The 26,155-nt window shown below is 44.7% G+C and overlaps 1 protein-coding gene across 2 annotated transcripts in view; it reads left to right on the forward strand.

Annotated features, from left to right (window-relative positions):
• TBC1D10C (TBC1 domain family member 10C) overlaps positions 1-26,155 on the forward strand; it is a 349,369-nt gene that overhangs the window by 134,895 nt on the left and 188,319 nt on the right. For both annotated transcript variants that reach the window (XM_085651636.1, XM_085651637.1), the window contains exons 3-4: positions 11,369-11,468; positions 18,935-19,042. In XM_085651636.1, the coding sequence (XP_085507762.1) occupies positions 11,369-11,468; positions 18,935-19,042 (208 nt within the window). The remainder of the gene's footprint in view (positions 1-11,368; positions 11,469-18,934; positions 19,043-26,155) is intronic.

Here is a 26,155-nt window from a genome sequence, read left to right on the forward strand (position 1 = left end):
CATACAAGAGCCGCACAATAAACCCCTTTGTTGACGAGTCGACCTGAATGAGCAGGGTTGACTTATCTAAGGCCAGATCACAATTCTTGTGTATCCCCTATCTGGTTGCTGAAGGATCCTGCTTTGTTATGCTTGACTTCTGTCTCATTTTATGTAGTGGGTCAAGGTCCTGCTTCAAACTCAGTGTTTGACGAGGAAGGACACTGTAATTTCCATTATGGACACCCGCTACATGCCTCCAGCTCTTTGAGCCCACATTTAGTGTTGCTAAAGACTGGGCCATCTTGGATTGGTCTTGACACATTGAAGAACCCGGATTTAAACCCAGCGGCGCAGGGGACACGCCCAAAGTCTTCGGGTCCACCGGTCTTAGAGTACAGAGACACGGGATTCTTCTGCTGACATCAAAGATCAAATTTATTAGCTGCAGCCAGTAACAGAGATCCTAGAAGTACAACACGGTGTATGTTCTCAGGAGACTGCTCAAAAAAATAGAGTGGAGCATCGTCTTTTATGCCAAAAACCACGTTCCTGGCTAGCATCAATTACTTACAAATTTGACCAATCAGAGGATGACATTTACAGAGGCATCACATAACGACAAACCCACTTTCAGTTATCCAGCCCATCGCCAATGACAAGGTAAAAATCCAGCATTCTCGCTCGAACAGGCCGGACGGGCCCATCATAAAAGACCTCAACCCAAATCAATAGTTAGGCCATAAGGCCATAAAAGGAAGGAGCAGAAACAGATGAGAAGCAAGATAAAGGGGTGTGTGCGTGTGCCATAGAATCAATAATGCCCTGCTCTTTGATCTCTATCTGACCAGCTGCTTAACAAGGAACTGGCTCAACAAGTTTAGCCTCGGGCAACAGGGTCAGTTGACTCAGGTCAAACAGGAGTCAACACGAACTCAAGCTAAGGTGTATGCGTCCCTAGAGGCTTGCTTGGCCACAGTCATCCTGTAGGCATTAGCCTATGTGAGGGCAACCACAAAATGGCGGTTATGCACAAAATGAAACCCAAGGGTGCAGACTAGATCGTCAAATACACAGTGAATCCATCGGGGTAGCATGACGAAAACACTCATGAATACCGCACTTGTCAGTCGCGGTTCGCTGATACCAAAATCATCACGATACGACAACCTTCATTGAACGGGTTCAGAATTCACGGAACCACAGACCCTCCTTTTGCCCTTACATAGGCAATAACCTAAACTCACGTCAATCTGAATCCAGGTCTATATTCATCAGATCATTGAGATGTTGCTGTAGCATCATCCTGGTACATAGTAACTCTCTCTGGACAGGTCTCCTCAAACACGAGGTAGCAAAAAGGCCACATATAGCAGGAGCACACTGTACACAAAGACAGAACAGGAAAAGGATAGCTAATACCATCCCAATGACCATCAGAATCTTCCATCCCCAGGTGGATAACAATCCCCAGAACCATTCCATTAACGACCAATCTCCTTCGTCCACATGTACGGACTCGGAGATCTTATGTAGCTTGGAGATGGCTTGGAAAACTGTCGGAGCGTTGTCTGGAATGAAAACACAACAGCTCGATTGGATGAATTTACAGACCCCTCCTCTATCTGCAAGTATGACATCTAACGCAACTCTGTTCTGAAGAGTCATAAGGCGATCCGACTGGAGCTCAGCAGTCAAGTTACTAAGGGCGCCGGCAGTCTCGACTATGGTGGACTCAACCACTCTCGTCAATTGCCGTATGTTCCTGCTCTTAACCATAGGTCCCCAAAACGGCAGAAAACCCTTCAAGAAATCTCCCAATTCATGTCCTGCGGTATCTTCCTTACTGAAGACACCTCTAACGACTCTCATCTTGTGGTAATCTGCCGCAGCTGTAAATGTAGGAGGTAACAAGAACGAGACAAAACATGTGCCCGAGAAATCAGGGGGTAACCATATATACGCTCTGTCATGGCAAATGAAGTAGGTACCCTTAGCTGCTAGAAACGGTGGGGAAGTCTGGGATGCAAAAACATATGTCTCGATGCAAACACTCTTCCCTAACTGAGCTCTAGGATTCTTGCCATTACCTTGCAGACAGTAATGACCCTGATGGGGGACTATCCAAATCAGAGAGGATCCCTTCGCTCACTGGTTCCCACTCAGACTAACTCCATATCCAGTAACGTTCCATCCAATATACGCTAGCGTCTCATCTCTCGGGATAGGCGGAATCTCCAAAAGACCCACATCATTAGGACCAGTAGCCCAAAGAGAATCGGGAAGAGAAGACAATTCAGCTGGAAGTTGGTCTTTAGACAAATACATCGTAGAGATCACTCTCTTTCCCAATGTAAGCTGTACTCCTGAAGGAGAACAATAAAGCGTCGCATACAATCTCTTCAACAAGTCCAATCCCAACAAGTTCTTACCACAACCTGTCGTCAGAATGAGGGGTGCTTCGAATTCACAAGGTTCGACAGAAAGAGACTAGAAATCGGATTACTAACCGGGGCGCCAGAAAAACCTACTGAAACATTCGTTAAGCCAGACAAAGGTGCGCCAGGGAGTTTAGAGTGCATGATAGAACTCTTCGCAGCACCAGTATCCAACAGAAAAGGTTCTGACACACCTGATGCAATCACTTCAACATAAGGTCCACTCTGATCTACTGGAACTGAAACAACTCCCTCTCTTTGTCTGTGGCTGTCCTAACAGTCATTACCTTCCATATTCTCACCTTCAACGTAATAATCATCCGCATAGTACTGAGCCGTCCTACCAGACGCGCCATTCTGTTGATCAAAACAATTCATCGAATTCTGCGGAGGCAAGGAACGCGCAATCTGAGACATACCACGTCCTCGACCTCGCGGAGCTTGTTGAACACCTCGACCTCTTATACCAGAAACACCATTCGTGCGCTGTAATAAAATCGGGCAACTATTTTTGAAGTGACCCTCTTCTTTGCAATACGCACACTGATTAGGGCCTACAGGAAAACGCTGTTGAGAAGACTCGAACCTTTGCGAGTTTCTCTGATATTATTGGGATTGCTGATAATCACGCTGGGTATTGCGAGGCGGGTATGCTTGCTGCAAAAGAACCTTAGTCTTCAATTCTTTAGTCTTTTTATCCGCTTTCTCTATCTCATCCTTATTTCTATTCTCATAGTACTGGGCAGTAGCCAATATCTGTGCTGACGAAGAAACAGCCCAAGCACTTTCAGAATCCTTCAACCTATTGCACAACTCGGGAAGCAAATTATGCACATACTTGTCAACGAACAACCTTTGACCACCTTCTGTACTCATGTCTTGACCACTGTGGTCTGCAAATGTATCTTCAAATCGAGTGAAAAAGTCGGACACAGTTTCGTCTTTCTTCTGCTTGCATGCAGACAACTTGTCCCAATTGACACGCATAGCAGGCATCAAAGTCTTCATATAATCAATAATTCTACCAGGGAGATCAGCAATCACATTCTCGGGTTTAGCACCACCTTTTTGTCTTTCATCTGCAGCTCTAAGATTATTCCATGTATCATCTAATTCCTGCGAATGATCCGTATGACGAATCTTACTCCATATAGGCTGTGGAACAACATTCCCAAATAACATATCTATATCAGCCAAATTCATAATACATGAACCCGCAGTTTGAGATAGTTCCTTATAAAACCCCGCAGGATTTTTACGTGGATCAGGCAGAGTCTGCTTTAGAGCTAGGACTTCGGCACGCTTCCATGGAACATGTACCCAAACGCGCTGGAAATGTGGCAGAACAGGTGGATTAGCTTGCGCATCACCAGGTCTCCAAACGGGAGGAACCTCACGCATCGGATATTGACGCGCCTTTCTCCTAACTGAAGAATCAGGCTCAAATAATGGCCTAGAAGGAGACTCACTCCTAAATGACATCAATGTCGCGACTGCTCTTTCAACATCAAGACCCACTATAGTTCCTTTCGCAAACTCGGACTGCACACGGAACAACTCAGGCGGAGTCTGCCCTACCTCACTATCTTCCCACTGTTCACGAAGGAAAGAACACATCATATCAAATACGTATTTCTGTTTCGGTGCTTCCCATTGATGGAAAACATCCATAACACCCTCAAGATCATAGTGCGAAGGATAGGTAACCCATTTACGCGCCAAGTGATCCAGCACTGTCCGTTCATCAGGACCAGGCAATTGACTACGCAATTGCTTACGCTCTACGACAGGAGACATACCCAATGAACCCATTAGGGGAGAAAAAAGACTAGCAACCGCATCAGTCATTCTCCGTTGAGCAGAAGCAAAAGGTGACAAAAGAACAGGAGACAAAGCAGAATGAGAAGGAACCGAAGTCGGAACAGTAACAGAAGGAACAGACAACACAGGTATAGGAGTAGCAGACGAAGGAGGTAGCAAAGACGGCGGCCCTTGAGAAGGCTGCGCCGAAGCAGTAGTAGCCAGTAGAGGGAGTGCTGGCTGTTGAGGAACCACTGGAGGTAAAACAACCGGAGGTTGCGCAACTACAAGTGGCGGAGGTGCGGTAGCACTCTGAGCATAAAGGGGTGGCGAACTTAATAGATGCGACATTAAAGGATCTTTCGCAAGATCTTTCTTTTCTTCTTGCTGTTGAGGCGGCAAAGTTGGATAACATTTGTCTACCGCTAATTGACGTTGCCTAAACATCTGTTCGCTTTCTTGCTCTTCCTCATTATCCCTAAACTGTATAGCAGCCTGCACCATCGACATACCTTGTGCACGCTTATTTCGTTTCGCTAACTTAATTTCCTTTTGTTTGGCTTCCTTTCGCCAAAGGCGGAAAGAGTCAAACATTGCCGGCCGGGCTTTCTTTTTGAAGAGTCTGACCTCTAAATTATCTAAAATTTCCGTGTCATAACTACCATATTGGGGCCATTTTAGGACACCATCCTTCCTAGTATACCTAATCCATACATCATTATACGTGATGGGGCCCACGCCGTGTTTTAAATAGAGCTCATAGGTCGGAGTTCCAATCGGAGGCACCGGACACGAGTTCTCCAATCGGGAATCCTTATTACAACCATAACAAAATATCTTTCCAAGTCTGCTAAGACCAGGCATCTTCGCTCACTAGTCTAGCTTCAAACTTCAAGGGAATATCAAAAACGATAGCCTCGTGGATACACGAGTCCCTCGGCTTTGGGGCCTGCAGGTACCAAATCAAAGCGATCCCGAAGGATACCAAAACAAACTAAGGACTGGGAGACGCTCCACTCATACTTAAACTGAAATATCGATGACGTCGCCAGAAGACCCGTCTATCGTCTCGCTTTACAAGTCATCAAAGGGCTCCAAGACAGGGCGACAGTCAGGGCAGCAGTCCGTCGTAGCCGTCGGAATGCGGGGAACTTCGCAGCAAAGACTTTCGGACCACAATGACATACAGGGGTCGATGAAGTGGTAGGCCTCCCTCCAGAATTTTCACACGAAGCTCCTCACGATCTTCAGGCTTGGACCGGTACCGCTGAAGTCGTCCCACGTTGGGCGCCAACTGAAGAACCGGGATATAGACCCAGCAGCGCAGGGGACACGCCCAAAGTCTTCGGGTCCACCTGTCTTAGAGTACAGAGACACTGGATTCTTCTGCTGACATCAAAGATCAAATTTATTAGCTGGAGCCAGTAACAGAGATCCTAGAAGTACAACACGGTGTATGTTCTCAGGAGACTGCTCAAAAAAATAGAGTGGAGCATCGTCTTTTATGCCAAAAACCACGTTCCTGGCTAGCATCAATTACTTACAAATTTGACCAATCAGAGGATGACATTTACAGAGGCATCACATAACGACAAACCCACTTTCAGTTATCCAGCCCATCGCCAATGACAAGGTAAAAATCCAGCATTCTTGCTCGAACAGGCCGGACGGGCCCATCATAAAAGACCTCAATCCAAATCAATAATTAGGCCATAAGGCCATAAAAGGAAGGAGCAGAAACAGATGAGAAGCAAGATAGAGGGGTGTGTGCGTGTGCCATAGAATCAATAATGCCCTGCTCTTTGATCTCTATCTGACCAGCTGCTTAACAAGGAACTGGCTCAACAAGTTTAGCCTCGGGCAACAGGGTCAGTTGACTCAGGTCAAACAGGAGTCAACACGAACTCAAGCTAAGGTGTATGCGTCCCTAGAGGCTTGCTTGGCCACAATCATCCTGTCATTAGCCTATGTGAGGGCAACCAAAAAATGGCGGTTATGCACAAAATGAAACCCAAGGGTGCAGACTAGATCGTCAAATACACAGTGAATCCATCGGTGTAGCATGACGAAAACACTCATGCATACCGCACTTGTCAGTCGCGGTTCGCTGATACCAAAATCATCACGATACGACAACCTTCATTGAACGGGTTCAGAATTCACGGAACCACAACATTGCATGTTAGGCCTGTTTGCAGTAGGGTAACCTGAGCTACTGAAAAAGCAGGTAGGCCAGGGCCTGGGAGCATTTACTCTACTGGCCAGAGCGGGACTAAGAGTGTCTTAGGTTGTCTCCCACCCAGATGTTGGTGAACCCTACAAAGCTAGATGCTCACCTAGCTTTCCGCAGGACACTACTGGACTTGTGAAATGCTACCAGGCAGACAGAACATGCTGTGCTTGGTATATGTGACCTATAAGAAGGACCAGAGGAGGTTGGACCTCCTTCCACTTGAAGTCCAAGGACAGAAAGATCTCCAAGTATCAAATGGATTATCCCATTTGTGGCTCCAGGAACATAAAAAAGCCAAAGAGCACATTGCAGTAGATAATACCAGTGGACCAGTGGCACCTGAATAGGGGTGAACGTTGCAGTTCTCTGCCTGACTCCCTGCGAGTTCCTAGATGCCTTCTTCTGCAGTCCTGGGGGCCTTAGAAGTCTACTCCTGTAGGTATTTGGGCACCAGAAGACAGTTTGGAAACTTTTGAAACCATTTCCTCCAGAGCTTCATAGCTTCATCACAATCCACCAGAAAATGTATCTGATCTGCAATTACACAGCATTGGATTGTATTTCAGCTCCATCCCATGCAGATATCTCCGCACCTCTGAAAAAATGTCTAAGTTCCATTTGGAGCCGCCACTTAAAACATTTTCATTGCAAATTCTCAAACGCTACAGAGAGCCAGCGGGGCCAACCTTCAGGTGTCACAGCAGCAGCTACAGTTTCAGTGACATTCCACGCAAAGAGGATATTTCTTCTCAAAAAGTGACAATGCCCTATCCTGCAGAACCTATAAGAAAATTAAAAGTTTTTCTTCAAACAAGTGCTTCTGAAGTTGGCCTTAGAAATCTTAGAATTTTTGACATTTAGACTTTCACTGGGGCCGATCCACTTGGTGTATTACACCCAGGCTGCATCGTGCTTGCCCTGAAATTGCACCTTGGTCCTGGTCTGCCATAACTATTGAGTTACATTGGGTGCTTTACTTTTCTGCTTTTTCACTTTCATTCTTTAAAATTCATATCTCTGGTACCCTTATTGGATTTTTGTTGTTTTGATCTTATTTTACTCATAAAATTCATCTCATTATATTAAAATTAGTTGTGGTGTTTTATTGTACTTTTTATTGTATTTTATGTGTCTTTTTCTACTGTTAACGCGCTGCTTTACTTTACACATTGCCTTTGCTGTAAGCCTGAATGCTTTGAGTCACATTACCAGGGATTGAGCACAGGTATATTTTATTTCATTTGTGTGACATCTAGCAGGTGCCCAGTATCTAGTAGGTGTCTAGCATCTAGCATGTGTCCAGCATCTAGCTGGTGTCCAGCATCTTGTAGGTGTTTAGCATCTAGCAGGTGTCTAGCATCTAGCAGGTTTCCAGCATGTGTCTAGCATCTACCAGGTGTCCTGCATCTAGCAGGTGTTTAACATCTAGCAGGTGGATAGCATCTAACAAGTGTCCAGCATGTGTCTAACATCTAGCAGGTGTCCAGCATCTAGCAGGTGTCCAGCATTTAGTCTAGCATCTAGCTGGTGTTCAGCATCTAGCAGGTGTCCAGCATCTAGCAGGTGTCCAGCATCTAGCAGGTGTCCAGCATTTAGAAGGTGTCAAGCGTCTTTTCCACCCCCAATATTAATCCACTTTCCTACAAATATGCTATATTATTGCAAATATTAAAAATAATAATACGGGGAAGAGGCCTCCTCTATTAATGTGCTGTGTGTAATGTCTGTTATATCATTCCAGAGTATATTACAACATGACCCTAGAGTGCTGTAGATGGCCATTGGGACTGTGCGAAGACTGTGTGGCCTCAAAGAGTTGATAAATGTCTTAGAGATGCACTTCCAAACTTGAAACAACAAGGCTAAACAAGTATACAACTGTGGTCTCATGACGCACCTCCCCACACAACAATCACCCGAAAAAAGAGTCCCAAATTGTGAGCCTTTTCACTCAAACGGTGTGCAAATCCACCGCTCCTGTTGTTTACAAGGAGCAGTTTCCAAGCCCAAACAAGTATACAACTGTGTTCTTCTGATGCACCTCCCCACACAACAATCACCCCAAGAAAAATCTAGCAGGCGTCTGGCATCAAGCTGGTGTCCAGCATCTAGCAGGTGTCAAGCATCTAGCAGGTGTCTCGCATATAACAGGTGTCTAGCATCTAGCAGGTGTCTATCATCTAGCTGGTGTCCAGCCTCTAGCCGGTGTCTAGCATCTAGCAGGTGTCCAGCATCTAGCAAGTGTCCAGCATCTAGCAGGTATCTAACATATAGCAGGTGTCCTTCATCTAGCAGATGTTCAGCATTTAGCAGGTGTCTAGCATCCAGCAGGTGTCCAGCATCTAGCAGGTGTCCAACATTTAGCATGTGTCCAGCATCTAGCAGGTGTCCGGCATTTAGCAGGTGTCCAGCATCTAGCAGGTGTTTAGCATCTAGCAGGTGTCTAGCATCTAGCAGGTGTCCAGCATGTGTCTAGTATCCAGCAGGTGTCCAGCATCTAGCTGGTATCCAGCATCTAGCAGGTGTCCAGCATCTAGCAGGTGTACAGCATCTAGTCTAGCATCTAGCTGGTGTCCAGCATCTAGCAGGTGTCCTGCATCTAGCTGGTGACCAGCATCTAGCAGGTGTTAAGCATCTAGCTGGTGTTCAGCATTTAGTATGTGTCTAGCATCTAACAGGTGTCCAGCATCTAGCTGGTGTCCAGCATCTAGCAGGTGTCTTGCATCTAGCAGGTGCGTAGCATCTAACAGGTGTCTGGCATCTAGTAAGTGTCCAGCATCTAGCAGGTCTCTAGCATCTAGCAGGTGTCCTGTATCTAGCAGGTGTCCAGCATCTAGCAGATGGCTACCATCTAGCAGGTGTCCAGCATCTAGCTGGTGTCCAGCACCTAGCAGGTGTCTAGCATCTAACAAGTGTCTAGCATCTAGTAGGTTTACAGCATCTAGCAGGAGACCAGCATTTAGCAGGTCTCTAGCATATAGCAGGTGTCCGGTATCTAGCAGGTGCCCAGCATCTATCAGGTGCCTAGCACCTAGCAGGTGTCCAGCATCTAGCAGGTGTCCAGCATCTAGCAGGTGTCCAGCATTTAGCAGGTGTCTAGCATCTAGCAGGTGTCCAGCATCTAGCAGGTGCCCAGCATTTAGAAGGTGTCCAGCATCTAGCAGGTGTCCAGCATTTAACAGGTGTCCAGCATCTAGCAGGTGTCCAGAATTTACCAGGTGTCCAGCATCTAGCAGGTGTCTAACATATAGCAGGTGTCCAGCATCTAGCATGTGTCCAGCATCTAGCAGGTGTCCAGTATTTAGCAGGTGTCCAGCATTTAGCAGGTGTATAGCATCTAGAAGGTGTACAGCATCTAGCAGGTGTCCAGCACCTAGCAGGCGTCCAGCATTAAGCAGGTGTCCAGCATCTAGCAGGTGTCTAGCATCTAGTAGGTATCCAGCATCTAGCAGGTGTCCAGCATTTAGCAGGTGTCCAGCATCTAGCAGGTGTCCAGCATTTAGCAGATGTCCATAATCTAGCAGGTGTCCAGCATTTAGAAGGTGTCTAGCATGTAGCAGGGGCCCAGCATCTTACAGGTGTCTAGCATCTAGCAGGTGTCCAGCAACAAGCAGATGTCCAGCTTCTAGCAGGTGCCCAACATCTAGCAGGTGTCCAGCATCTAGCTGGTGTCCAGCATCTAGCAGGTGTTCAGCATCTAGCATGTGTTTAGCATCTAGCAGGTGTCTAACATCTAGCAGGTGTCCAGCATCTAGCAGGTGTCCAGCATCTAGCAGGTGTCCAGCATTTAGAAGGTGTCTAGCATCTTGTCCACCCCAATAATAATCCACTTTCCTACAAATATGCTATATTATTACAAATATTGAAAATAATAATACGGGGAAGAGGCCTCCTCTATTAATGTGCTGTGTGTAATGTCTGTTATATCATTCCAGAGTATATTACAACATGACCCTAGAGTGCTGTAGATGGCCATTGGGACTGTGCAAAGATTGTGTGGCCTCAAAGAGTTGATACATGTCTTAGAGCTGCACTTCCAAACTTGAAACAGCAAGGCCAAACAAGTATACAACTGCGTTCTTGTGACGCACCTCCCCACACAACAATAACCCAAAAAAAGAGTCCCAAATTGTGAGCCTTTTCACTCAAACGGTGTGCAAATCCACCGCTCCTGCTGTTTCCAAGGAGCAGTCTCCAAGACTAATGTCCAAATTCACACAAATGTGAAATGCACCACCGACACCAGAAAAGATTATGTCCATCCACTGTTAATATTGTATAAACAGTTACTTTATTCTTCGAGTTCAATAAAAGAAAACAGCCAACCAGCCGGCGCGTTTAATCCAACTGGTGTGGACTTCATGAGGGCTTCAAAGTCAGTCTGATCGTCTGTAGTAATGAGTCATTAAAATATTTGAATAAAATAAGGTTTTGTAATGGTCCTATGTAACAGCTGTCCGTGTAAGCGTCCTCTTTAGTGTTGATGAACACTAAAGAGGACGCTTACACGGACGTTCCTATCCCTTTGTCGGCACAGGAGACTTTGTACTTCTAACTGTCCCTGGATCCAGGAGGGAACAGTTGTTACATAGGACCATTACAGAACCTTATCTTATTCAAATATTTTAATGACTCACTACTATAGACGATCAGACTGACTTTGAAGCCCTGATAAAGTCCACACCAGTTGGACGAAACACGTCGGCTGTTTGGCTGTTTTCGTTTATTGATCTCGAAGAATAAAGTAACTGTTCATACAATATTAACAGTGGATGGACATAATCTTTTCTGGTGTCGGTGGTGCATTCCACATTTGTGTGAAAATGTTTTAGAGATGTTCTACAACTGGCAGTAGAATGTCAGGCAATGCCCACAAAGACTTCCTTCTTTAATCTTGTTTCCCCTCATCTCTTCTAAGCTCTGCACAGCTGCCCTTGGAACTACTCCGCCGGCGGGAGATGAAATGGTTGGACATGACGGTGCACTGGGAGAAGACTATGTCTAGAAGATACAAGAAGGTGGGCCCCGGAAACTGGGTGTCTTTGTCACCCCACCTCAAAAATATGTAATAGTTTACCTTGACAAACGTTAATTTAAGATAGTGCAAGACTTATGTTCAGTAGCACAAACCTCCAGCGAAGCAAAGCTTGAGGTTCGGTGGATCCACCTGAGTCCACAGGGGGCAGCTTTCTTCAAGGGGACTCCGGTGTTGTAGGGTTGATGTTGTCTTTCCATCTGATTCTGAATTCACCTGATGTTTTGGTGCCAGTCACTTCCGTCCACAAGAACACTGGAGGACTGACTTCACATTTCTAGGGACATCAGGGAACAACCAAAGTCTACCCCCTCTGCTGATCAAGGAGGGTGCCATCTATGCCCGGGTTATGGCAGACTGATAGAGAGAGGCTCAGGGCCCTGTTGTTGATCGATAAACGGGTGGGAGTTCAGACACACATAATTTTAAGTGCAGAAGAGATAGATCAGTAGACCAGACAAGAAGAGGAGAGATACATCAACCAAAGCAGAGAGAGAAAGAGCAAAACAAGAGGGTATGGAAAATAGCACAGTGACAGCAAGAAATATGAAGGCAGGATAGCAACACAGGAGTTGAGAGAAGAGAATGGACACCTGAAGGAAAGAGATTCTCAGAGGAGGGGTTGGTAGAGGAGAGTGAAAAGCAGCATAGGATGAGAGCCTGCCACTGGTCATTTGCACATGATCAGTAGTGCCAGAGGTCAGTGACCCTGTCTATCCCTACTCCTGCACTGAACGACAAGGTTCAGCAGCAGTAAGAGCTGATGATAGCCGGTGTCAGGAAGAAGGTGTAACTTGATTCAAGAGGCAAAATTAAATCTCTGTTCTCCACGATGCCTAGAAACACATGATGTCAGAGGTGGTAAGCATTTTACCAGCCACAAATTCTTCAATTCAACATTTACAAATATTAAAATGCTTTTTGTATCTACTAAAGTAATTTTAGGAGTTGGAAAAGTCTTTTTAACTCTTAAAGTTGGATTTTGACTGGATAACGATTCCGTATCTGGAAGGGACGTGTTTTAGGCAGCCCTTCCAAATACCACATCAGCTTGCTATGCATCAATGTTTTGAAACCGAAATCCAGCCACAAATTCTTGAAATATTACTGACACCGCAGAGGAGGTGATAATGCACATGCAAAAAAAAAGTCCCCATGTGAATGTATAAAAAGGTTTATTGAAGAGTAGACAGTGGTCCAGGGAACCACTGCCTACAATTAAACAAAAAAAATGTTTTCTTTTTAAATGCAGTCTCATTTCCTTTAAGAGAAATGGGCTGTATTTAAAAAAATACACGTTTATTGCAAGGTAGTCACAGATATGGTGGTCTGTGACCTCAGCAGGCCACCGTACCTGTGATGGTTTTAAATTGTAGTATGTCATAACTTTCGACCTACCTCATTAATATTCATGATGTAGGCTTGACTGCGTCCCGCTATGATTTGTGTTTTTAAAAACATACCTATTAATACATAGGTCAGTTCTTAAAAATCTTTATTGGTTGCAAAAATACTGGTCCGTCCTGTCCCTAGTGCTCCATGGAGTTTTCTTTCACATCACTTGGTCCTGTAGAATCATTCAATCCTTTTGGGATGCAATAGGGGATACGATACAAGCAATTACAAGGCTACATCCTCAGGGGAGAGGATGTAGCCTTACGGCTAGAGCAGCTGACCTCGAAGCTGGGGAACCAGGTTTGAGTCTCAGCAACGATGCTCAACATCCTGTGATTCTGGGCACAATCACTTAGGGCCCGATTTACAAAAGTAATCGGAGACAAAATCCTAACTTTACGACTTTCGGTATTCACAAAAGGAATCCTAACTTTACTTCTACTAAATACCTTTTGTGAATACCGAAAGTCGTAAAGTTAGGATTTTGTCTCAGATTACTTTTGTGAATCGGGCCCTTATTCTCCCTGTGCCTAACAAAAAAATTAATGTGTCCTCCTGTAACGAAGCTGGTGCTCTTGTAAAGCGCTCTGATACCCTATGTGTCGGGTCTAGTTCGCGCTAAATAAAACTCTAAAAATAAAAAATAAAAAAATTATGAGATTCTTACTGTATCGAACGCCATAAATGGCACTATTGAACCTTGTTGAACATGGACACATGCGGAAAAAGCCCTGAGAAAACTGTGTCTGGTAAATGCTATGCGAGATATAACTCAAACACTGGAGAAATCCTAGTCCCCATAGTATATATATATAAATGGAAACATGTTATTAATATATTCAGTATACTGGAAAAACCCATATATGAGGCATGCGGACGCCCACCTAAACATGATTGTATATGGGACAATAGGAGGACATACAGGAAGGATGAGGTATGGTGGGTGGATACTTACTGACATTTAACTAGTTGTTTTGCACCCCCTGGTTCATATACAGAGGACATATGGTAAAATGTAAAATCCTTCAGCTGAGGAAAAAATGTATAAACACTGTACCTGTGCAATTGCACAAGTTACTCCAATACAATATGAAACATCAGGAAGATAGTTGATTTTGCTTGTACCTTATGATGAAAATTTACAAATAAAGTGGCAGATTTACAAGCCCCTTGCGCCACTTTTGCGTCGTTTTCCCCATGTTAAAAATGACACAAAAGTGGCGCAAGGGGCTTGTAAATCTGCCCCAAAGTACTTAAACAAACTTTTAACTTTGACAGTTATCACACATTTACCACACAGTTGGTGTTGTATCAAAGAAACAGTGCCAAAGCCAATGGGCCACACTTTTGAAGGCCTGGACTGAACAGTTGACTTTCCTGAAGCTATTTTTGCATTAGCATTTGTGCTCCAAAGCACTTCATTTGTCATTTTTAAGTCACTGATCTGAACTGCCGTCAGCTATGCTGGAATGGTAAATTACAATTACAAAATGGCCAGCAGTGCATCATAATGCAAGAGCACACCCAGTGGCCATCTTTGAACTGCTTTTAAAAAACATTTAAAGTTGGGCTCACTGCTTTGGCGTTTTCAATTTACAGTTCCGATGCTGCCAATGTCCATTTTAGAATGGTATGTTAAACATTTTTTAACATAAAATACAGGAGTGACGTTGTAGCACTTTGCAGCTGCCAGGCCCTCTGAAAAAAATAAAGCAAAGATGGAGAGAGGGACCGGAAAGGGCGGCACAGCACTTGGGATCAATGGATCAAGCTTTGGATGCTGGGAGTGGGGGCAAGTTAGAAATGGAGTGGGGGCCCTCAGAGAAAAATGTCATGTTAAAAAAGTAAATAAATACTGAAAAAAACATGCAGTGGGTTGGCATACAATAGATGAGTGGAGGTGAAATCAGAAAGAGAGAGGTCAGATTGAGGATTTAAGGGGGAACAAGCAGATGGGGCAAAGGCAAAAAAAGATATGCACTCCTATGGAGTGCAACAAGAAAAATTAAAAAAGGCCCCTCAACTCAGCAGGGAAGGACACAGCTCATCCATCAGAATAAGCATAAAGCAGCAATGATCCACAAGTGTACAGAGGGAAGCCATTGAATAAGGAACAGAGAATCCAGATAGAGAAGTACGCCATCCACTCGGTGGAAGGGGCTGACTGAGAACCAAACTCAGGCCACACACATCACACCACACCTGCAGGAGCTCCATTGGCTCCCTGTTCACAAACGAGCACAACTCAGACTCCTCACTCACACTTTCAGGGCACTACATAACGCTGTCCCAGCGTACCTCAACAATCGCATCTGCTGTCACAAACCTTACAGAAACCCCCACTTGTCCAGACTGCTACCTGCACAAATCCCATGCATACGGAAGACCAGACCCGGCAGTTGACCCATCTCCTGCATCACCCCTAAGGCATGGAACAACCCTCTGCACATCTTCACCTCACCTCTTGAGTTCTGAAAGAAGCTGCAGACTTGGCTTTTTGAGTAGTCCCACTAGGCCCTAGGTGTGCCTACTCATCTCCTCCAAGGTGATGGTGCACTCTACAAATCTGCATAACATAACAGAGCCTGTTCTATGTTGCACAGACTAGATCTGTAACAGCAGACAGCTTCTAGAGCTGTCTGTAGGCAGGACATAAGAAGGTGTTAAAATACTCTTTTGCTAAGCATTTACACATGCATGAATGGCAATCTATTGCATTTGCTCATGTTTAAATTCACAGATGTTGTGAGTTTTCCTGGAAAGCTGTGACTGTCACAGCTTCCAAGGAGAACTCCTGAAGATTTCTGTGAATCCACAAAAATATAAATGTACTTCGGACGTCAAAGTAGACACAAGATTAACGATTCACATTTGTATTTTTTAACAACTGAGCCCTCTGTGTTTCTCTAACCTGGATTTGGGCTTCAGAATTTAAGGATCCAAACCCATTACTGTTTCTTTCACTGCCAGCTCCCATAAGAGAAAACACGCCTTTCACCTTTCTATCTAGTGCTGGTGTGTAAATGCGGGTAGTTTGTTGGGACAAATTGTTGAAAACCTGCCCAAATTGTACTGAAACTATGCAGATATTTCCTGTTCTTGTAAATGGTTTATCATGCTTGTTACTTCCTGGTGGCTGTTGGAGATCCCCTTCTCTCCAGGCCTCAAGACTTGGCAAATCTGAGAAGTCTGCCATGCTCATTATGGGTCTCTACCTGCACCTCTGTTGTCTGTCAAGGGGGAGGAGGCAGGTCATACTGATAAACAGCCACATGTCATGTGAAACACCTTTGGTTTTGGTTTATTATCTCAATAGCATTTTGCAGGCTTGAATTTCAGAGAACATACCAATAACTAAAGACAATAGTACAAGTCCAAAAGTACAAAGTGCCGGTAATCAAAAGCCAGGGCTTGCTGAAAGTGCCACTCGTGACAGGGGCCACTTAGTAGACACGTCACCTCTGAGACCTTCTGAGGAGTGTTAAAGTCTAGGCCAATGCTGGTGGACAACACTGTAATGAAGCTTCTTCTATCACAGCAGTCTGTCCTGCCTTTCAGTTTTGAGAATTTGCTCCCCTGCCATTATTGGAGCTGGCTTAGATACTTTGCACACTCTCATGAGCAATCTTAATACTTCCTTAAGTCTATATTCAAAGGTAAACTTAGACCTCAGGTCTAAGTTTAGATCTAAAGTCTAACCTTACTAGTTCGTTCATTAACCTTTGGTCTAAGTTAGACTTTTGGTCTAAACTTACTACTTGTAAAGTTAGACTTTTGGTCTAAGTTATACTTTGGTCTAAACTTAGACTTCAGATCTAAACATAGACTTTTGATCTAGTTTACCTTTGTGAATCGGGCCTATAAAGGGAGGTCTTAGCCTATTAAATCACTATCCACAGCAGAAGCTGTACCAGGTGCACATCTGGCATTTACTTCCTTCCTGTTTGTCTAGGTCTTGCTTAGTTAAAAAATACAGAGCTCCTAAAATGTGCCTTTAAAGAATGCCATGACCAACACCTTTGACTCTATATTTCTATGTCCTCAATATCTATCACTTGGTCTCCTAACACGCGCCAATTACCTGTCCTGCTAAACATCCCTCACCTTGCCTCTTGTCAAATGCATATCACCTGGTCTTCTCTCACACATATATCACCAGGTCTTCTATCGCATTGATCACCTGATGTCCTTTCAAGCATCTTCATCTGGTCTCCTGCTAAATGTCTATCAACTGGCCCCCTGTCACACTTCTATCACCTCGTCTCCAGTCACCGTCTATCACCTGGTCTCCTGTTAAACATCTATCATGTGGTCTTCTGGCACGTGTCTGTCACATAGACTTTTGTCATGTGTTATTGATGCCATGTGACACATTTATGACCTCTGATGCATCTATCACATAGTATTCTATCACACGTCAATCAACTGGTGTTGTGTCACTCATCTATCATCTTTGACCTGTCAAGGGCCTACCCTTTGTTCTCCTGTCACTCTCTGTCATTTGGTTTCCTGTCCCACGTCAATCACCTGGTCTGCTGCCAAAGATCTATCACCTGGCCTCGGGCCAAATGTATACCACAATGTGTCTTGTCACACATCTATCACCTGATGTCCTGTCACACATCAATCACCTGAAGTCCTGTCATGTGTTCTATTACCTGGTATCTTGTCAAGCGTCTATCACACGTGTCCTGTCACACATCTATCACCTGATGTCATGTCCCACATCTATTACCTTTGACCTGTTAAGCATCAATCACCTGGTGTCCTGTCATGGGTCTATTGGCCAGCCTCCTGTTGTGTGTCTGTCACCGGGACTTTTGTCAGAAGTAAAAGGTCTCCTGACAGGTGTCTGTCTCCTTCCCGCCTGTCATGCATCTTATCATCCGGTCTTCTGTCAAAGTGTTCAGTTGCGCATGTCACCCTCTAGTTCCTCCTGGATGGGATGAGGCCGTAGTGTTCCCTTTCACAGAAGGCCAGGATGAGGGGGCAACAGGTGTAACCTGGCCGGAGATTGGTAGGTGATAATGGAGGTGGCTGTCCAGTAATATGTGTCTTTCTTCACCGCATTGCCCTTGTCATGTAACTACTAAACCCCAAGCACTTAAAGCACAACCCCTCTACTTGTTGTACATATAGTGAGCGTGGGGTGCACTTGTGTGTAAAAAAAGTAGGGGAACCCTTTTTGTGTGCTGTCGCAACCCACCTACCCCTCTCAAGATGATCTGAACACTCAGCCGTACCGGCCTCTCAGCACATGGATGGCCTGGTTACTAGTTACTAGGACCTAGGGCCTGATTCAGATCTCAGCGGACAGGTTACTCTGTCACAGCGGTGATTGGTATCCCATTCACCAAAATATAAATCCCAAAGGATATAATTGGATTTATATTTCAGCGGACGGGCTATCTGTCACCGCTGAGACGGAGTAACCCGTCTGCCGAGATCTAAACCATACTTCTATTTCCAGCTCACTTATCATATTTGGATGTTTATTCGAATCTCCAGTGGGGCCAGCAATGAGAGTAACATAGCATTTGCTGGAACTCTACTGACCCATAGATATTGTCCCAGGAAAGAAGACAAAATCACCTTGGTGAAAAGCAGTGAGAATGTGCACAGGTCATATACACCTTCCCAGCATGTTGGGACGTGTCAGGTGGTCCAAACTTCACTTTGTAAAGAGAGACACTTGTGCACAATGGAAGATTCTAGATGAATCTTGTTCCAAGTCACACTTTGCAGTTTAGGGGTCATGATTCATTGAGTGCCCTTTTCCACCCTTCAGTAGAAGGGCCTAGATTGTCGTGAGACACAAGAAAGGACCTTTGTTCCTCTTGTCCCTTAGAAGACACCACTTGAGAATTTGTGATGTCAGCTATGACTTCTTAAACTCTCCAGAGGGAAAACCTGATGCTGTGTCTGCCTTCAGAAGATGTCAGCACTTGTGTCAGAAGATGCATGGTTGTTGGTGGTTGAAGGTTTTTGTTGGGGGTCTTCTGGAGTCCATGCTGCTACTCTGACTTATATTGATACCTTTTCTCCTTCGATCAGGTGAAGCTTTTGTGCCGAAAAGGAATCCCTTCGTCCTGGAGAGCTCGCTGCTGGCCCCTGCTGTGCGGCGGCCAAGCAGCCATGGACAGAAACCCCCTCAAGTACCAGGTATGGTCCCTGCATGAATCTGGCACTTCCGCCCCATGATTACATTACCTGCACATCGTAAACCCGCCCCTTCCTTCTATACTCCTGTCAATCAACTCTGGACACGCATGCTTTCCAATAGTTTGAAAAGGTGTCTTCATCAACAATCATGTGATGCCGCACTACCAGAGGGGCTTAACACAACACCTCATAACACATTGTAGCACAGAGTACAACATAAGCGATGTGTTACGTTATGTTACATCACACAAAGTATCACAGTGAATTATAATATAAAGTAAAACACTAACATCATGCAACCGCCGGGTTATGTCATGTTACATGACACAAAGTAACACAGTGCTTAATAATGTAATCTAAAACACTATAACATCATGCAACCGCTGGATTATGTTATATAACACAAAGTATCACAGTGTTTTACAATATGAAGTAAAAGACTGTAACATCCTGCACTGGGTTATGTTATGTTATATAAAACATGGTACTATCAGAGCGTATCACAATAGAAAGTAAAACACTGTAACATCATGCGACCGCCGGGTTATGTTATGTTACATAACACAAAGTATCACAGTGTATCATAATAGAAAGTAAAAGACTGTAACATCATGCAACCGCCGGGTTATGTTATGTTACATAACACAAAGTATCACAGTGTATCATGATATAAAGTAAAACACTGTAACATCATGCAACCACTGGGTTACATTGTGTTAAATAACACAAAGTAAAATGGTGTTTCATAAGTAATCTAAAACACTATGGGCCCGATTCACAGAATTAATCTGAGACAAAATCCTAAACTTACTACTTTTGGTATTCACAGAAGGCATTTAGTAATAGTAAAGTTAGGATTTTGTCTTAAGTCTGTCTTAAGTGAGTCCTAACTCTGCCTTAAGTCTGTTTTAAGTCTGTCCTAAGTGTGTCTTAAGTCAAATTTAAGACAAAATCCTAACTTTACTGCTACCAAATGCCTTCTGTGAATACCAAAGTAGTAAATTTAGGATTTTGTCTCAGATTAGTCCTGTGAATCGGCCCCTATAACATCCTGCAACCAATGGGCTATGTTATGTTACATAACACAAAGTAACAGTGTTTCATAATGTAATCCAAAAACATTGAAACATCCTGCAACCGCTGTGATATGTTATCTTATATAACACAAAGTAACACAGTGTTTCATAATTTAATCTAAAACAGTCTAACATCCTGCAACCCCTTGGTTATATTATGTTACATAACACAAAGCAACGCAGTGTTTCATAATGTAATCTAAAACATTAAAACATCCCGCAACCGCTGGGTTATATTATGTTATGTTATGTAAAACATGGTAATATCAGATCGTATCACAATAGAAAGTAAAACACTGTAACATCCTGCGACCGCCGGGTTATGTTATGGTATATAACACAAAGTATCACAGTGTGTCATAATAGAAAGTAAAACACAGTTACATCCTGTATCGTTAACAGCCGTTGCATGATAACAGTGTGTAAAACAATATAACATCAATGCAGCCCGTGACACAAGTATCATATTGCAAAAATTCACATTTAAACCATCAAGCAGTTTGTGTGGGCATGTAAGCCTCCAATAAAGGCATGTGGTTAATTTTCTTTCAGAACATGTGTAATAAAGTAGATTTTGCCACTACTCACTGGCAGTCATGTATTACAGCTACCTAGTGATCACAGCACCTCTGTAGGGAGCTTGTCTACCTACTGTAAAACAGTTTAACCTTTGTCTTCTGCATCCTGATACTTGGACTGCAGTGAAGTCTGAGGTCAACAGTTCTTCCCCAACCCATGTGTCTAGTTAGATGAGAAGCCTTCTGCTAGGCACACAGAGCACTGATTGCAAGGACAAGGCGGATGTACATAAAGACTTCATTTTTGGGTCCCTAGCTGACAGGTTTGGAAGGCTTACTTGTCTTTTCCATTTCCCTGCTCCTGAATCAATGGCTCTCCTCCTTATTCCTTGCAGGGGGCAGTGGGTCTGCCCCCTGCTCATGATTGGATGGCTCCCTTGTCCATTTAAATGTCCATTTCCTAATTCAATGGCTTCTTCCATATGCTTGCGTTTGTCACGCCTCTGCATCATCCCAGTCTCACATGTTTCTATAGAATGGCAGCACACAGAAGCACTGGCTCTCCCCCCCTCTCTTTGACCAGTCTCTCCCTCTTCAGTTATTGGGACCCCCTCTCTCTCCTGTGTCCTTCTTGCCTTGTTGCTCATTCATAGTGGCTCCCTGTCACCCCTCGCTCTTTTATTTCTCTTTCTCCCCTTTTCTCCTGTTCTGATGAATCCATGGAGCTCAGGGCTTACCTGGCCCTTCCCTGACTCTGTCCGCCTTGAGGGGGCGGCTGTGTGGGTAGTAGGGGGCTTGGCAAATGGGTTGGGTGAAGCGTTCCTTCGCCGGCCTCTGTGTGCTGGAGCTGACGCCTGTCGCTCAATGGTGGCCTAATATGCCCCCTGCTGTGACCCTGTTCCTGTCCCTCTCCAAGCCCCCTCTTATCGGTGTCACACTGCACTTAGGAACCGCAGCTCATCACAGGGCTTCACCGTGTCTGTGACCAGGGCTGTGACCAGGGCTGTGACCAGGCATGTAAGTTCAGAACCAGGGAATCTGCACCCCACCCCTTTCATAGACAGCATCGCCTGCAGAGTATGGATTGCGGAAGCGCATCCCTGTAGGACAGGGAGGACCCCTGGGGACAGACACTGAACCCAGCTGTTGCTCAAGCCGTGCCCAAGGGCCCAGCTGGGGCTCCGAGCAGAGCCTGGATGCTTCATAGCTTCCTTCAGCCAAGCCCCTACAGGTGCATGGCCTCTCAGTACCCACTCAGGCCTCTCAGACTGCGGATGCTGATAGATGGAGTGCTGATGGGGACCGAAGGACAGTCATCAAAAGCCAGGTTTGTCGAGGGGTGCAGCAGGACTCTTTTGGGAGACACGCCTATCACACCATCTATGCCTAAGTGGATATGACCCTCATTGAAAGAATTATGGCCCACATTGAAATAAATTTAACATGACATATATTGAATTGATTATATGTATACTACCCATCGTCAAAGGAAGGTAACATGTTTTAAAATAAATATGACTCCTGCTTAAATGAATATGACATGCAGTGAAATAAATATGGGCTGCATAGAAAGCGATATGAACTCTGTTAAAAATAATCTGACATGCCTTAAAATTAATATGACCTAAACTGTAACAAAGATAACATCTGTTGAAACCAATATGGCATGCATTGAAATGATATGACACATGTATAAGTGAATATAACATATATTGAAATGAATATGACACATGTTGAAATGAATATGGCATGAAAACAGCAAAGAGGTGCACAGTCCGTAGCAAAAATGGCGGAACAGTAGTTAATGTAGAGAAACAAGAGAGTTCCTACAAATAATTGAGACAAGCCCTCCGCAGGAGGTAGGAGTCCATCAGCCCACCCTTATTGGCGGAGCCTCGTCATCTGGTACTCCTGGGAAACGCTGTCCTGGCCCATGAATGCAGAGACTCTGCCTAGGTGCACCGGACAGTGATACCCCAAAAGAAAATCAACTCCTGCCAGGGTCTGTGCCCAAATAGTTGAGGGCTCCAGTGATGTGCAGTGCAAAGAAGTGAAGTGAAGTCAAAAATGAATACTTGGTCGAAAAATATGTTTAATGGGTATCAACCAAGTTTCATGACTAAAAGAACCTATAGTCTGTCATATATTTCTACAGGCTAGTCTTTGGTTCATGTGAACGTGTGGTCGACATGTTTCAGCCGCTGAGGTAAATTTACCCGGCTTTCTTCAGGACCGAAAAAAAGTGCTACTGCAAAACTAAGGAAAAAGTGATAAACCTAAGCCCATACACCAAATGTGAATGTGGGATACCGGTGTGGCAAATGCCACCCTACCAAAAAAGGCTCAAACTAGAGCGTAAGAACGATGTCTTCATTCCTAAAAGAGAAAAATATATATGAGAACCTCGTGTATAACAAAACACAACTACTGAACGCCACAGGGTGAAGCTGATTCAGCATCACCTAGATCAACAGAAACTCCATAAGGATGTTTCTAAATACTGATTTAGTATAGAAATTTGAAAAACACTCACCCAGCTTTGTGTGGGAGAAAAGCCTCACCTCACCCGGCTGACTGCTCGGAGAAGGAGGCACCGCTCTGTTTAAATGTGGAGAAAGAAAACAAGACAGATTGCCACAGGATGCCCGTCTGTTCAAAACTCAACACACATACTTTAAACAAATTAAAAAGGAACCCAAATTCATTAAAAAAGTCCGAGACCTCGTGACCGCCCATCTGGATAGTGTTAAGGAGATGTCACTTTGAGACGTTCTATCTGACAACTAATTTGACCAGGGTCAGATAATACAATGAGTGATTGTAAATATGTGGTGAAAGAGCTGTCAACAGAATTCTAACAGCTAATTATGTTTCAGAAAGCACAGGGCGTGCTATATTCCCCTTGCATCTCTGACTAGTTTGCTGTCTGAAAGACCTTAGATAGAATAGAGAGGGTGCTACTTAGTAGCAATCATCTCAGACATGCACGTTCTAGAGTAGTAGTCAAAAGCACGTGCAATCTTGACAAAGATAAGTCAAAGACCCCAAGTCTGGGTCTATAAAGTTAGCTTAATGTCTCTAAAAGACTAAAGGGCCTGTAAGGCTTCTTATATGGCCTGGGGCAGTTCTAGCCATAAAAGTTTGGTAAGTAAAAAGGGAAGAAGGAAACCAGCCCTGGGGAATATGGTCGAGGGTCAGCCAGCCAGTTCTGAGTCCAGGATTGTATTTAAAGGATAGTATCTAGAACTGGGGTGGACCATGAAGCACAGGCCGCCTGCCTCCTCACCTGTCCGTCGATACCTCAGACTGGCTCACGAGCTGTCTGGGAGGCATCGACCGGAAGGGGAGGCTGTTATTTATAGTACTCGAGTAGGACGTGAATTAGATTCAGCTGTTTGTTCAGCTGATTCCCTACTCGTACTAAACCGTGTCTATGCGAAGTATCGCGCATGCGCCTAAAAAAAGACGCTGACAAGAGTGCGCACGCGTTGGTATCTGAACCGCGTCTATGCGAAGTATCGCACATGCGCCTAAAAAAAGACGCTGACAAGAGTGCGCACGCGTTGGTATCAGACACAGCGTTAGTATCGCTTGTGATCACGAATGTATTCCGAGCCGATCGGAGCGGCCAGGACGAACAGGACAAACAGGACAAAACACAACTACATAGGATCAGTCAGCCGAATGCGATGTGGTATACAATGTGCATCCCACCCTTCCTCGTGCCCCGTGAGTCTACTGCGCATGCGTCGGGGAGCAGAAGAATCGGCCCACGCATGCGCTAGACATCGTGATATCACGGAGCCCTGCGCCCAATGCCAAACAGGTCAAGCAATCAAATGCATCCGAAATATGGCGCGCAGATGCAGCTGACTTGTCCACTTGTATGTGGTCCAAATGCAAATAATAAAATCTTGCAAAAAAGTGGTGATATGTGATCAGTTATTGCCAAGAGCTCGGATGACCCTAAGAAAAAGACCAACTGCATTTAAGGTACAGTATAGAGCAGACTTAAGGTGTCTAACGAGCCCGCACAAGGGGGCCATGGAATCTTTCTAAATAGGTCTAATGCATGGGAAAAAACCTGGGTAGATGTGAAACCCAGTCATCAATATTACCCAATGAGGGCACTTACAACTTGCAATTAGTCAGTTATGGATTATGACTTCTCTAGAAATAGGGAATTGAAAATATAGAGAAAATATAGAGAAGGCACCTAAGTTGGTAATGTATAATCCCTTGTCACAATACATGTAGTGTCAGTCTACAGTGCACAATCTCGTGAGACTATAAATCTATAAATCTCTGCATACTGTGGGATGTCGTGATGGCATTAGATCAGTAGACATACAACGATGCCTGTGGAGAAGGGTATGTCTACTGAAACCTAGTGTTCCCACAAGGCTGTCAAGGTGTATATGTAACAACCATTGACTAAGGCTACTCATAGCGATAGAGTGACTGACCTAGACAAGTGACACCTATGTAGCCCCCACTTTTAATAACAAAGGGAGACGCTACGGATCTAACTATTCTTCGTCTGGGTCCGAAGGGGGATCTGACGACTCTGATACCGGTGCTACAGGAGCCCCACAGGGTAGAGGGAGAGGTCAGTCCCGGAGATACAATAGAAGAAGGGGCAATCAGAACTTTTACCCTAATCAAGGCCAATGGTGGCCACCCGCACCTTGGGGTTACCAACCACCACCCTTTCCACAGCATATGCACACCTATCCACCTCAGCAGCAATTCTTCCAAAACCAGTCTTTTTTAGAACAAGGACAAGGACGCAGCAGGGGCAAACGGAGAGGAACCCCTACGGTCCACTGGCAACCAGACCAGAAATTTCCCAACACTCGGAGCAGGCGGGGCAATCAACAACCACCAACGAATTCGACCAGCGAGTAGACGACCTTGTAGTCAATCTCAGCTCTAAAATCCTCACCACCGATGAACAAAATGTCCTGAATAAGGGTTTGGGTTTCGTTCCTACACACTCAGGTGACCCTTTCACTCTGAGATGTGAAATTGAAAAATTCTTTAGGAAAATCAGGTTACATTTCTTTTTTAAAGATAAAGACCCAATACCACCGACATTAGACAATGAGACCAATATTGTGAATACTGGACTTCGTCCTAAAAGTACTTTCACGCCTCTATCCCACCAGGTCCCCACACAAGTCTCTACCTTTGAAAAAGCGGTTGTTCACGATCTAATGAATTTGCACGATACCCGCCCCCATGCCTTTTTTAATTTCTCCAAGACAGAAAAAACTGCCCTCAAGAACCTCACCAAAGACACATTGATTACTATCAAGCCGGCAGATAAAGGCGGGGCCATAGTCCTGCAGGATACTGTCGTCTATCAGGCAGAATGCCTTAGACACCTATCAGATTCAAAATCCTATCGGGCCCTAGAGACAGATCCCACATCTAGACTGTCCGGAGAGATCAAACAGCTGGTCGAGGAGGGGGAGGCAGAAGGATGGATAAATTCACAAGAGGCAAAATTCCTGGTG

The sequence above is a fragment of the Triturus cristatus genome, chromosome 4_1, assembly GCF_964204655.1.
Source record: "Triturus cristatus chromosome 4_1, aTriCri1.1, whole genome shotgun sequence".
Classification (NCBI taxonomy): domain Eukaryota; kingdom Metazoa; phylum Chordata; class Amphibia; order Caudata; family Salamandridae; genus Triturus; species Triturus cristatus.